Source organism: Pteropus vampyrus, unplaced genomic scaffold, assembly GCF_000151845.1.
Source record: "Pteropus vampyrus isolate Shadow unplaced genomic scaffold, Pvam_2.0 Scaffold180, whole genome shotgun sequence".
In the NCBI taxonomy this organism is placed as follows: domain Eukaryota; kingdom Metazoa; phylum Chordata; class Mammalia; order Chiroptera; family Pteropodidae; genus Pteropus; species Pteropus vampyrus.
This window is the reverse complement of record NW_011888961.1, coordinates 592,715-605,119: the sequence shown is the minus strand read 5'-3', so window position 1 is coordinate 605,119 and position 12,405 is coordinate 592,715. Positions and strand designations below refer to the sequence as shown.

The 12,405-nt window shown below is 38.4% G+C and overlaps 1 protein-coding gene across 1 annotated transcript in view; it reads left to right on the top strand.

The window, feature by feature from the left end:
- Nucleotides 1-12,405, top strand: part of MYO3A (myosin IIIA) — a 179,249-nt gene that overhangs the window by 159,389 nt on the left and 7,455 nt on the right. The window contains exons 29-30 of the mRNA XM_011371026.2: nucleotides 7,263-7,369; nucleotides 11,962-12,002. Of these exons, the coding sequence (XP_011369328.1) occupies nucleotides 7,263-7,369; nucleotides 11,962-12,002 (148 nt within the window). The remainder of the gene's footprint in view (nucleotides 1-7,262; nucleotides 7,370-11,961; nucleotides 12,003-12,405) is intronic.

The window sequence follows — 12,405 nt, the reverse complement described above, 5'->3', positions numbered from 1 at the left end:
GTTAACATATGTAATGTATGAAGAGCTCTTATAAATTATTAGGAAAAACATTAACGCCCCCAGTGGAAAAGTGAGCACAGACAATTTATAGAAGAATAAACACAAATAGCAAACGAGCACAAATATGATCATCTTAGAAATAAAAAAATACAATTAAAACCAGTTACAGTTTTTTACTTATCAAAATGGCAAGGATGAAAAAATAATAGTGGTGCGAATGTGCTAATTATTCTCAAACAGTAATGGTGAAACTGTAAAGAGTTGACATTTGGAAAAGTGACTTGGCAATATGTAAAAATAGCATCGAAATCATTTATGTCATTGACGCAGTAAACTCACTTTTGAGAATGTAGCCTAAGGAAAAATTCAGAACCGAAAAAGAAAAATTTATGTATGTGGCAAAAAGCAAAATTAGACACTAAGAAAATGATTAATAACTAATGACACATTCGTATGTGGAATATTAACAGCGTTTAAAATTCATTTTTTAAAGAATAACCTTGGCAAACTGCTAACTAATCTAACTACAGGATAAAATATAGCAGAATTGGAATTGGAATACTGTGAATAAATCGGCTTAATCTTCCCTCATGTGAGATGGTTCATTAACAAGAGCAGCTATGTAGAGAGCTGTAGAAAAGCCCAGTGGCTGGTTGAACAAGAACAAGGTTCCCAGTCAACAGTAGAGCAGACACTCTCCATCCTTTGCTGACTTGGACCCTCAGAGTCCATGTCTGTACAAAATCAAGAATCTGAATAATGTTATTACAGCTTGATACACAGCCATGTGTGATGAGACTAGAGTATCATCTCCAGGTATGTCATCTTTACTGTCAGCTGTCTTGACTCCTTAAAGCTTTCTTGGCATCCCCTCCAGCCACGCTTGTGGTCAGACATGCCCTAATATGGAATAATGGCTTTTTAAAATACTGGACTATTTCACTTCTCTTTGATGGGAGTCACCTGTCTGTGTGTTATAAAGTATGAGCAGAGGGCAAGAAAAAACTAAATGTTGCTTGTTTAAAACCAAGTAATGTTCTTCTATTCTGTGTTTGTAAAAGGCCAATCTGAGAAAATGACTATGAAGAGTCAAGAAATAATTTTTTTAAATTAGGCTCTTTGGGAAAAATTAACATAGCTGTTCACCTCGAGCTGTCTATCCAAATATTTTTCAAACAGATTAACATCAATATAATCTTGAAAAATAACCAAGAGTTAATTAGGGGGCCTTAAATGCCACCCCTGGGTTTCCTTATTCTCCAGACAAGTAAGTATATATTTTTGATGTTTGACTCTATCCTTGGTCCCGTGGACAGTCATATGCACGTCAGCATCACACCCAACAAAAATGGCACTCTCCAGACACCATCATCGTCTCTGTGTGCTCTCTCACCTGCCTCAGCTAGGGTGCCCTCCTCTGATGACTGTGCTCATGAATGCAAGATGGCTGGGAATAAGGGTGTAACCTAATGCCAGGGGCTAGAACAAAACTAATTCACCTTCGAGCACTCTAACCTATGACCTCCGCCCAATGGAGATAAAGGAAAATGTGTTGTGATCATGTTGGAGAGACCAGTGATAGTCCAGAGGTCATGTCTGTTAGTTGCCCCGACAAAAAGAGCTGCCTAATTGTCCTCTGTTTCTCTGGTGACTGACTAGAAGAGACACGAGAAGCAGGCTGGGGAAAGCAGCTCACCTAAATCTAAGAGTGTAAGTAAAAAATTAAATGCTCAAGTTTTCAAGGTTCTGGATATTAGTGCGACGTACGCAAATTAGAGGGTGGCAAAAAGCTTAAAGCCCATGACCTACAAAGGATAAGAACAGGTGTGTAAATTGGCAGTTGGGCATCAGTGGTCAGTTGGTAGAAAAGAGCCAAAGGAATTGTTTGAGCAGTGCCGAGTGGGGGCGGGGCTGGTAAGCTGCCTGTTGAGAAGGTCAGAGGAATCCCTGGAGTCAGGCCCACCGAGCAGTGAGGCATACCGAAGTATTAAGGACACTCAGAGCTGGAGAAGCACCTGCCTTACGACTCTTCTCCTCAGGTAGACTCTTAAGAATACAGATAGCCCACAGAGTAGGGAAAAGCTAGTGGTCAAATCCAGGGCAACCACGAGAGATGAAAATACCTCCAGAAGCCCAGCATGAAGCAGTGCAAGGCAGAGAAGAGCAATGCAAACTGAACAGCCCCCCACAAGCTCAGAACCTGTATCCCGTTCTCTTCAAGAATGATGAGCCTGGCTGGAGGGCAGATGAGGTGAAAGGCAGAAGCAGCTTCCAGAAGGCAGGTTGCAACCTTGACTAGGGTGAATCCTGCCTTGGACGTGCAGCAATGAATATGCCTTCCTTCTAAGATTTTCTGTAAGTCACTGTATTGCTTAAAGTTCACAGACCGTCAAGAGTAATAGAAATTTGCAAAATCTAAAAAACTGATTTCTTAAAGAAATTATAATATTCTAAGTGCATTTCTGGTCTGTTAATATCTGATTTAGACATGTGATACTTATGCAAATTATACTCTGCATATATACTTAAGTAAAATAGCATAATTATCATTAAAATGAAAAAATACTGAGATTTAATTTTCTAAAGTGAATATTAACAATGAGTTTTAAATCTCTCTTCTGGATGCAAAATGTTGATGTTTGTCCATTCCATATTTTAAAAAAATGTTCATTCCTGATAAATTAATGAAATCATTACCAGAACTAGAATATAAACAAATATTTACCTTCTGGCTATTTAATATAACAATAACCTTTACCAGCTAATATTTATCATGCACATCACACAAAATAGTCACAAACCTAATTTTGCTAGTGCCAACATTGATACGCTGCTGATCATTTGTGATTATAAATGTGTATGTCACTTTTGTAATTAAGGGGTTAGATTGATGTTAGCAGACAGTCTTTGTACTCCCTAAAGTAACAGAAATTTAGAGGGCAAAATAAACTTATGCCTTTCTGAAAAGATTTGTATGCAGATAGGCTCATGGAAAGGCTCATTTTTGTTCTTCAAAAATACAAAATAGTCCGGGGAATTTAATCTAAGCAATCAGACCCTGTTGAATATATTCATCAATAATTTTCACTTGCTGACTGCCCACTTTGCATGGTAGTATCTTAAGTGAGATACCCTTTAAGAATACTCAGCTAAGAATATTCAGCCCTGTGCTTCAGATTGTCCCGGTAAAGGAAAGTCAATGAACGAACACAAAAGCAGATTCTAAAAGATACAAGAACTAAACAGAAATTCTGAAAGCTCATTACATTTTGACATTTTTATCTCTATAATATCCATATACCCACATGCATATTTATAATTTTGCATAAATGTGACCATACCATACATTCCAGGATTCTTTTTAATGCAACATGTTTTCATTTTCTCTTTTTTTCTGTTTCCTTTCACTCACCTTCTTATTCTCCCTCCCCAACCCACAATTAAGGGAGCCCTTATTATAAAACATGTAGTCTTAATACTTTTCGCTGACATGCATATATGTACTTATACACACATACAGACATAGAGATTGTTGTCATTCTTTTATATGAATAGAATCGTAATATAAACATTTACTTTGCTTTTCTCCCTCAGTACCTTAGCAGGAAACCTTGCACATCAACTGGAGTAGCTATGATTCATTCTGTTTACTAGCTATGTAATATTCTACGTTTAGATCGCAATAATTTATATAACCTTTTTCCTATTGTTACATATTCACTTTTTAAATTGTTTGCCACTATAAAAATGTTGCGGTATACATCTTTGAAAATGTCTTTGTATACGAAGATTTTAATTATATAGGCTAAGTCCCCAGGGGTGGAGTTATTGAGTTGAAAGACTTTTTTTGATAGATTGCTTTCCTAAAAGACCCTAACAATTGACATTTCCTTTAACAATTTGTGAGAATACACTTTTTCTGACATCTTGTCCAGCAATGTTAACCTTTTTAATCTTTGCTAATATGTCTAAAGTAAAATGATATTCCATTGTTATTTTAATTTATATTTTCTTGTCTGCTAGCAAGCTCAGGTGCCTTCCATTATTGTTGGTTTTTTAGATTTGCTTATCTTCAATTTCCTGTTTATATCTTTTGCCCATTTTTCTGTTGGTCTATATTTTTTTAGTCATTTGCTAGCACCTGTACATATTAGAAATACCTACCCTTTATTTGGCTTCGGTGCTGTAAATTTAGTTTTTCACATCGATCACGTGTCTTTTGATTTTGTTGCCATATTAGAGTTTTTATCTATTTTTTAATGGGCAAATATGTCTACTTTTTTTATGACTTCTGAGTTTGGGTTAAGATATTTGTACCCTTAGACCGTTCATGAAGTCTTCCGGGTTCTCCTTCAAGAATTTTGTTGGTTCTTTTATTAACATTTTTCTTTAAAGCATCAGGAATTTATTTATTTTTATATCTATGATCCAGTTAACAAAAGTCTATTGAGTATCTACTCTTAGCACTGTGTCTATAAGCTAAAATGGAATCAATCAAACCTCCTATCTCTAAACACCTACCATATACAGATCACTAGTGACAAGGCAGGAGGGCATCAAAACCTACGTCATGACCGCTACCATCCAAAAACATAAGGTCCCATTATTTAAAAAAACTAATCACAGGTAAAAATAGTTAAGTTCTATATTATTTTGCTAGAGCTGCTGTAACAAAGTTTCACAGACCTGGTGGCTTAAACAACAGAAATTTGTTTCCTCACTGTTCTGGAGGCTGGACGTTCAAGATCAAGGTGTTGGCAAGGTTGGTTTTTTTCTGAGGGCTCTCTTTGGCTTGTAGATGACCATCTTCTCCCTATGTCTTTACATCATCTTTATCTGTGTAAGTCTGTGTCCTAATCTCTCATAAGGACACCAATCATATTGGATTAGGACCCACTCTAAAGACCTCCCTTTAAAGACCCTTTCTCCAAATACAGTCATATTCTGAAGTACTGGGGGTTGGGACTTCAACATGTGAGTTTTGTGGAAACATAATTTAGCCCGTAACACATGTTAAATGACTTGTACAGAGTATGAGTACTATTGGTGTTCACATGAGAGGGAGATCACTGAGTACTCAGGGAAAACTTCGTGGAAGAGTGAAGAGTGGAGACAAGCATTGAAGGATGCTTAAGATTTCAGTGAGACTATGGCAGCCTTTCTATGAGCTGATAGTGAGCAAAGGTGCAGTTATAAACATGGTATGTCAAGTTCTAATGAGGTAACTAGGCTGACCAGAGGAGATGATTAATTTGGGGTGGGGGGGAGTGGAAGATAAAATCGAAACTACTGAGATTTTAAGTCATCTGGATTTAGAAGTTTAGGCTCAATGAAGAAGGGGAGGGAAGCATCATAATTTTTTTTTTAATGAAACTTCCTACAAAAGAAAACCAGATTTTTCTTCCTGAAATACCATTAAAGTATTGACATCAGTCGATTGTCCATTTGTAGGAAATGAAGAAGAGGGATAAGACAATGTGACATCAATATTTTGAACCCGGGGACAGGAATAATGGTGCCACTGAGGCTGTGGTATACAGATTTCTAGATGGAGAAGAAAGGTGACCACTGGTTCCTTTGAAGGTTTGAGATAGAAATGTTCAATGAGAAATTAGGGCAGGGGCTCTGGGGCGGAAGGGAGGGAAGAGAGGGTCAAACCTGAGGTAGTCAACTGGGAAATCAGCATAGAGTAACTGGAAAGTGCAAGAAGCTGAGAAAGGGATGATTCGATCCAGGAGGCAAAGGGATTATTTACTCATTCAGCAAATTTTTATTAAGCATTTACTATGTGTCAGGCATATCCTTACGTGCCAGGAATACAGAGATAAATAAGATAAGGTGTCTGCCCTCAGAAACCTCCTCCTCAGTGGTCGATACTGTTAAATGATGAAGAAGTCAGAGATAATAAGGACAGATAAAGGGCCTTTGGATTTGTCGATAAAGTGACCTTGACCTTCTCAAAGACAGTTTCAATAGAGTCTTGGGAATAGAAATGAGATTGAATGGGGAAAGTTTGATGAGAAAAATGGAGACAAGAGCAAGATCTCCTTTCTTCCCAGAATCTGACTAGTTTTTCACTCTCCTGGCATTTACTCAGATTCTTTGTCATCTTCAATTTAATTAATTTTTATTACAATAGTAATGTTCTGATCTTTTCATCCAGACTTTAAATAACATTGAAAGGCAAGTTAAGATCACTTTCGTGTTTCTAAAAACATAATAACTTGACACTATATTTTTATGTTTCTTTCCACTCAGATTCAAATCAGTAATATAAGTGGATACGAGCAATACATTCTAAAATGATAATACTTTGCAAGAGCCAATAGAAGCTGTTTAATAACCAGCACTGGAACAGATGACCTACACAAATGCGGTCAGGGCATGGAGTATCAAGAATCATAAAACGTAGACAGAAATATTTCACAAGAAGCCTATTAGCTCTATAAATATAAAGCCAGATTTTAAGTCATCTGGATTTAGAAGTTTAGGCTCAATGAAGAAGGGGAGGGAAGCATCATAATTTCATCATAGTAATGTTCTGATCTTTTCAGAAGTGGTGTCGTCAGTGTTCATAATTGTAATGAACACTGACGACACCACGGCAGATCATCACAAGCTGTGATGATGTGGCTGCAGCTTTGAGAACTCGGCTATGTTGACGAAAAGGGCAGAAAAAGATGACTAACTTGATTCTTTCTTGGTCAAGATTTTTAAAGTCAGATCTGAAAATTCTAATAGTGTGGAGTTCTAAATTTGGCAAAAGATTAGATTAGGCTTTTAGGAAAAGAGTCAAGCCTACGAATGTCTCTGTTTGAGCCATAACCTGAGGTGGTACTTTAAAGCGAACATCAGGCTGGGTCGCCACTGTGTAAGTAAGGCTGACGGTAGGGGGAGGCGGGACGGTGAGATTCTGTGGGCATAATACCCCTTTTTAAAGATTGTCTAGCAGCTTTGTCTCTCCCTATTCACCCTCCGAACTGCATGCAGTACTGTATTCCACATTACCAAACTATGCATTTCTTCATTCTTCCCCTCCTCCTCTCTCCCTTACTTCTCAAAGTCCTATACCACCAGCTAATCGGAAGGAAGCACATGGTGAGGAATAGGATAAGAGTTGGTTTGGGGATCAAAGGTATTGCTTCTTTCTCCCAGCTTTAGCCCCAGTGGTATGTATGTAATTTTTTATTTACCCCAAAAGGAAAACGTTGCTTGATAATGGTCTGTAATTGAATATCTGTTTATGATCACCTTTCTTGTAGGGATCTCTAAAGGAGAAGAGCCAAAAATACTGAGACCCCCAAGACGGCCCCGGAAACCCAAAACGTTAAATAACCCTGAAGACTGCACATACTATTATCTGCTACATGTAAGTGACTCACTCTTATTGTCAGAGGAGGAGCCATAGCGGCCACAAAACTGACCACACTAAGCGTTAGTCCTGTCCAGAGGGAAGGGAGATGTGGCTCAGCTCACGCTTCCTTGTCCAGTCCCGGGCTGAGGATCTGGATATCTGCTGTCCTCCGGCCCCTCTTCCTCACTGTCCAGGCCTCTCCCACAGTCCTGTGCCTGCCATGTCCTCTTGGCAGTTTTTTTCTGCTGGTCCATTAGTCTAAACTGATATGCAAATAGTAACCCAGAAGGGGAAGTACATCATAGCAGGCTCTCTCCAAAGAGGGACCATAGGTACATAGGTGACTTATGGTAAAAGTGGAAGAAAGGGAAGGAACGGGAAGAAGGAGATGTTTATTGAGCACCTTTTGAATTCCAGGCCTGGACTGAGGTGTGTTCTCATATACTGTGATACCTAATCCTAGAAAGAGCCCCTAAGGGGGCACCGGCACCTCACAGATCAGGACATCGAGACACAGGTCCGGCACTTAGCTCTCAGGGTCGTTACTGTGCTGAGGTCTTCTGACTCTGGGACTCCCCTCCCTCGCCTGTGCAGCATGAGAGCCCCTTGGCCTCACCCCTGCCAGCCTGCCCTTCCTCTCATGGTGCTGTCTCCCTGAATGCTACCATCATCTGCTTGGTTACCTAAGCCAAGAACCTGGGCGTTGTCCGGGATCTGGCCCTCTCTCTCATACCTGACATCTAATTCATCTCTCTAAAGTGTGGCTTCACCGGCAAAGCCTCACTGTCCTTCATCTCCCTCCTCTCTCCTCACAGACACTGCCCTGTTCCAGACCATTATCATTCCCCACCCGAATGCTTCAGGCCCCACCTTAGTGCTTCTAATCCAGCCTCTCCAGCTATACCAGAAAATTTATCTAAACCGTAAATCTGATCGTGTTCCTCGCTTGATGGACCCTTTAATAGCTCAGCAACTCCCTCAGCATGAAGTCCAGACTCCTTCCGAGGCTGGACAGCAGAGAAAGTACCAAGCATTTTCTATTGACCCTGACTATAAGTAGTAAATGATGCTCAATGACCTTTATTAATCGCAGCTGAAATGACGATTGATTGCTGTGCCTTCGACGACAGATAGTTCCCGATATGAGAAATTATATGAGACTTTGAAATAAGGAGGACTGTTTATTCTCAACTAACCAGTCATTGAGAATTAGGAAGCAAATTCTGAACCTCACAAATGAGCCCTTGCCCCCCAAAAGCTTACTTGGTCATTGAACTACTATTTTTTTAAGTGAATATAAAGTATTTTAATGTATCTTGAGTTCTTAGTAATTGGAATCCTTTTCATAACCCTGAGTCTTGAAATCTGTAGCTTCAGTAAAAAAACAAACAAACAAAAAAATACAGAAAACTAGTTTCTTACTATAAGCGAAAACACGACATATGCTCATATTTATCTGGCCTTTACCAAGATTCGGGGTGCTACACGTAAGTGAAATTTACAGCTATGACGTAAGGCCCTGCTTCCTTTACCCATCAAAACACTTTCTATAATTTTAAGTGGTTTTCATGAAAATTTTTCCAAAATATATTATGTTGCACATTTTAAACGTTTCTTAATACCCTCAGGTCACTGTTGTGAGCAAAAATGTTTGCACTTTATCTGGATCTATGCTTCTCCTGACCACTGTGTCCCAGGCAGCACCCTGTCTCTCTGTGTCCCCTGGCTCTGCTTCATTTTTCTTCTTTTTCAGAGCATTTGTAAATACTTATTTCCCTTCTTTCATGTTGTCTGACTCTCCCCTGTAGGCTGCTACAGCCCCCCTGTTGCTGGAACTAGAAAACTATTTATTAAGTAACACACCCCTGTAGGACAGGCTCTCAGGAGGGCTGCCGGGCTGTGGAAACGGTTCCTCTGAACCTGGCCATGACCTACAGCTGTGCTTTCAGTTGTTATGTCTGTTCCAGCTTTTGTTCCTCCTGGGGCGTCATTTCTTATTGTGGTCATTCTCACTGCCTTAACGTCAACGTCCGCTCTCTTCTGTGATGTGACGCTCATAATCTCCTACCTCTGGGAAACGTCGTGTCCTAAAGTCAAGCCTCGGAAGCATGACACAGAGGAGAGAGCGTTAGCTGGGCACGCACACCCTGTGGTACAGGAGGCCGCTGCAACACTCAGAAGTTGGGCGGTCATTAGCAAAAATGACTCAAGCCCAACAGTTTTCCTCAGAAAAAGGAGTAACTGAACTCAGTTTTATTATTTTCTCCAGTACCTTCCCTGAACTACGGCAACAGGTATTTTGGCCATTCCGAGATTTTTTTTTTTTTTCCTATGTTTTGGCTACTTTCTTCATCCTTGTGAAGACCTCTAAATAAATAGTGTATTTCCAAACAGAATGTTAAGACTGCATCCACCATGATAGAATGAATGTGAATTTTAAAGTTTTGTCATAAAACTTATTTATGTCAGGTGAGAAGGGGAGGGAGCGAAATGCAGCTGATAATTCCAAGTCTTTGAGCTAAACATCTGTTTTCTCAAAGGCCTCCTCAGGAAATACCCACAGGGATATCTCCTCCTTGAGCCAAGTTTGTCTCCTTGTCTCTCTCTCTTCTTTACTCCAGTTCCATAAGAAACTGCCTTTGGACATTTGCTTCTTTATTTCCATTTCAAGTTAGTAATTTGTAATTTCAAAACCATAATCGAAAGCATCATTTGTCTTAGCAATAAATACCCTTAATATAAAGTCCCGTGGGATAAAATTTATGTTAAATCATATCCTGTGAAATTCGGTGCTTCCTTCTTCATGATAAAGAATGCAAGTTTCATGCTTCCCTTTTGACCTTAACGGCTAGGAAACTAAGAGACAGACCTGAGACTCCATCTTAACATATTTTTGTCCTCTTCATTTCTCATTGATAACTTCTATTTTCTTATTTTGATTATATAATTGCTTCTCTTATAAGCCATCTTAAATAATTTTTGGAAAAATATTATCGAATTATATTTCATTAGAATATTCTAGCACAGCCAAGAAATAAACCTGAACAGTATTTTTCTCTTCTAAAAATTCCTATAACTGAAAACCAACTTATATACACCTTATATACACCTCCAAGAAGGAAATGCTGATCCAGAATAAAAAGGGGTCCTCTCAGCTCGAGAATGCAAGGGCAGAACGTTATTTAGTTCTTGGTTATATGAAGAGGATCGCTGTCACTCAACATTATGCCATAATTTAACTATACTTTAGATTACAGAAAATTGTTACCAAGAAAAGACAGACTTTTTTTTCAGGTAATGGATCAAGGAGGCAGGACCTCTGACATACTGAAACAGCAACAAACACAGCAAACACCACCCTAGTCCCAGGGATCATTAACTGACTGCTAGAGGCCATTGTACCTACGCTGGTAATATAATTATTTGTAAGCACCTCTAAGCCTAAGGCGTGAGGTCAAGTATGTGAAGTAATAGGAAATGGGAAGGAGGACAGGGATGTAATTGGTGTCCTGCCCCTTACACTGTTATTTCTTGAATGGTCTGCTCCCATTTAAGTATTCACTTCTACCTCATCCACCCACTAAAATACCAACAAATAAGAATCAAAGAAACTACGAACTGTTTGACTCATCCAACATTTTAGTGTATTACAAATGATGTATCACGAGGAAAAAACAATTCAGTGCGTCTAAAACCCTCAATACTTACAAACCATTATTAATTGCCATTTTTATTATCTTGCACTTTTACGGTGCCGGCCAACTTGACATGTGCACTAGGGTTTCTGTAATTATAATATCTTCAGCTTGTTCAAGGTGAGTTTGGTTATTTGCTTTCTTAGCGCAAAAGACGTATTTGCTCTTGCAACATGTAAATACACATTACTAATGTCACAGTGCAAAAGATAGTATTGCTTAGTATGTAAGGCAAAACGTAGTATCATTTTGTGAGTGTTCAAATTGAAGTGCTGATTAAAATATATCTAATTGTATCTATACCTACATATTCTAATATATGCCTTGATACATAAAGTTCTCAACTATGAAAACATTTTGGAAATGAACATCTACTTCTATGCTACTACCTTTATGCCATAAATGGGCTGCTATAGGCTAGTGAAGTCACATTTCATTCTTTTGTGAACTGTTGCACCTGTTCTCACCATCCACCCATCTACTTTACCTGCAGACAAAGATGACATACGAGCAAGACATCAAAGCAGCCTAATTAATCTGCCTAAATTACAACTGCATTTGTGAAGTGAGATGGATTTTCTAGAAATTCTGACATTTCCTCCCCATTTGTAGGTAGAAAGGCCTTATGTAATCTCGTGTATACTGGTCACTGGGTGGTAAACACTTTTTTTTGTATGAAATGCAAAGATTAATTTCAGTCCAGGCCTGGTAAAAATAGTCACACATTCATAATTTGTAGAATTTGAGTAAATTATATTTCTTTAGATTTTAAAAATATTGTAGCCACTTGTTTATTTCTAAACTTTATAGGAGCAAATGTATTTATATATTAAGATTATAATACTATATCAATTACATTATGTTAAGGTCATAATATTATATAGATTTTTTTAATTGTTCTATTCCCTTTAGAAGTCAATCCAAGAAGAAAAACGAAGACCAAGGAAAGATAGGTAATTATTATTTCCAAATTTCAATAAATTGTCAAACCAAAATATAAATCTAAGTTCAAATTAGATTAATAATCACCAGTTTTATGTGGATTGATTCGGAAAGTAATATGCTCTTTATACAATTTTGTTATAAATACCTGTGTGTGGTTTACATGTAATCTATAAGATCTTGTCTATTGACTGTATACTGAGCTTGCACAGTGTAAGGCATACATTAAGAACACAAATAGTTCTGAATGAGTTGTACCGTCCCAATACGGAATTTGCTTTTCCTCGTTCTTAGATATGGTTTTGTTTGGGCAACTTGAACATGCCCATGTCCATGAATTTTCTTGCCCCAAACTCCTTTTTGTTTTTTGTTCTTCAAGACATGCAAAGCCTCACTTTTACGGATTTGTTAAGA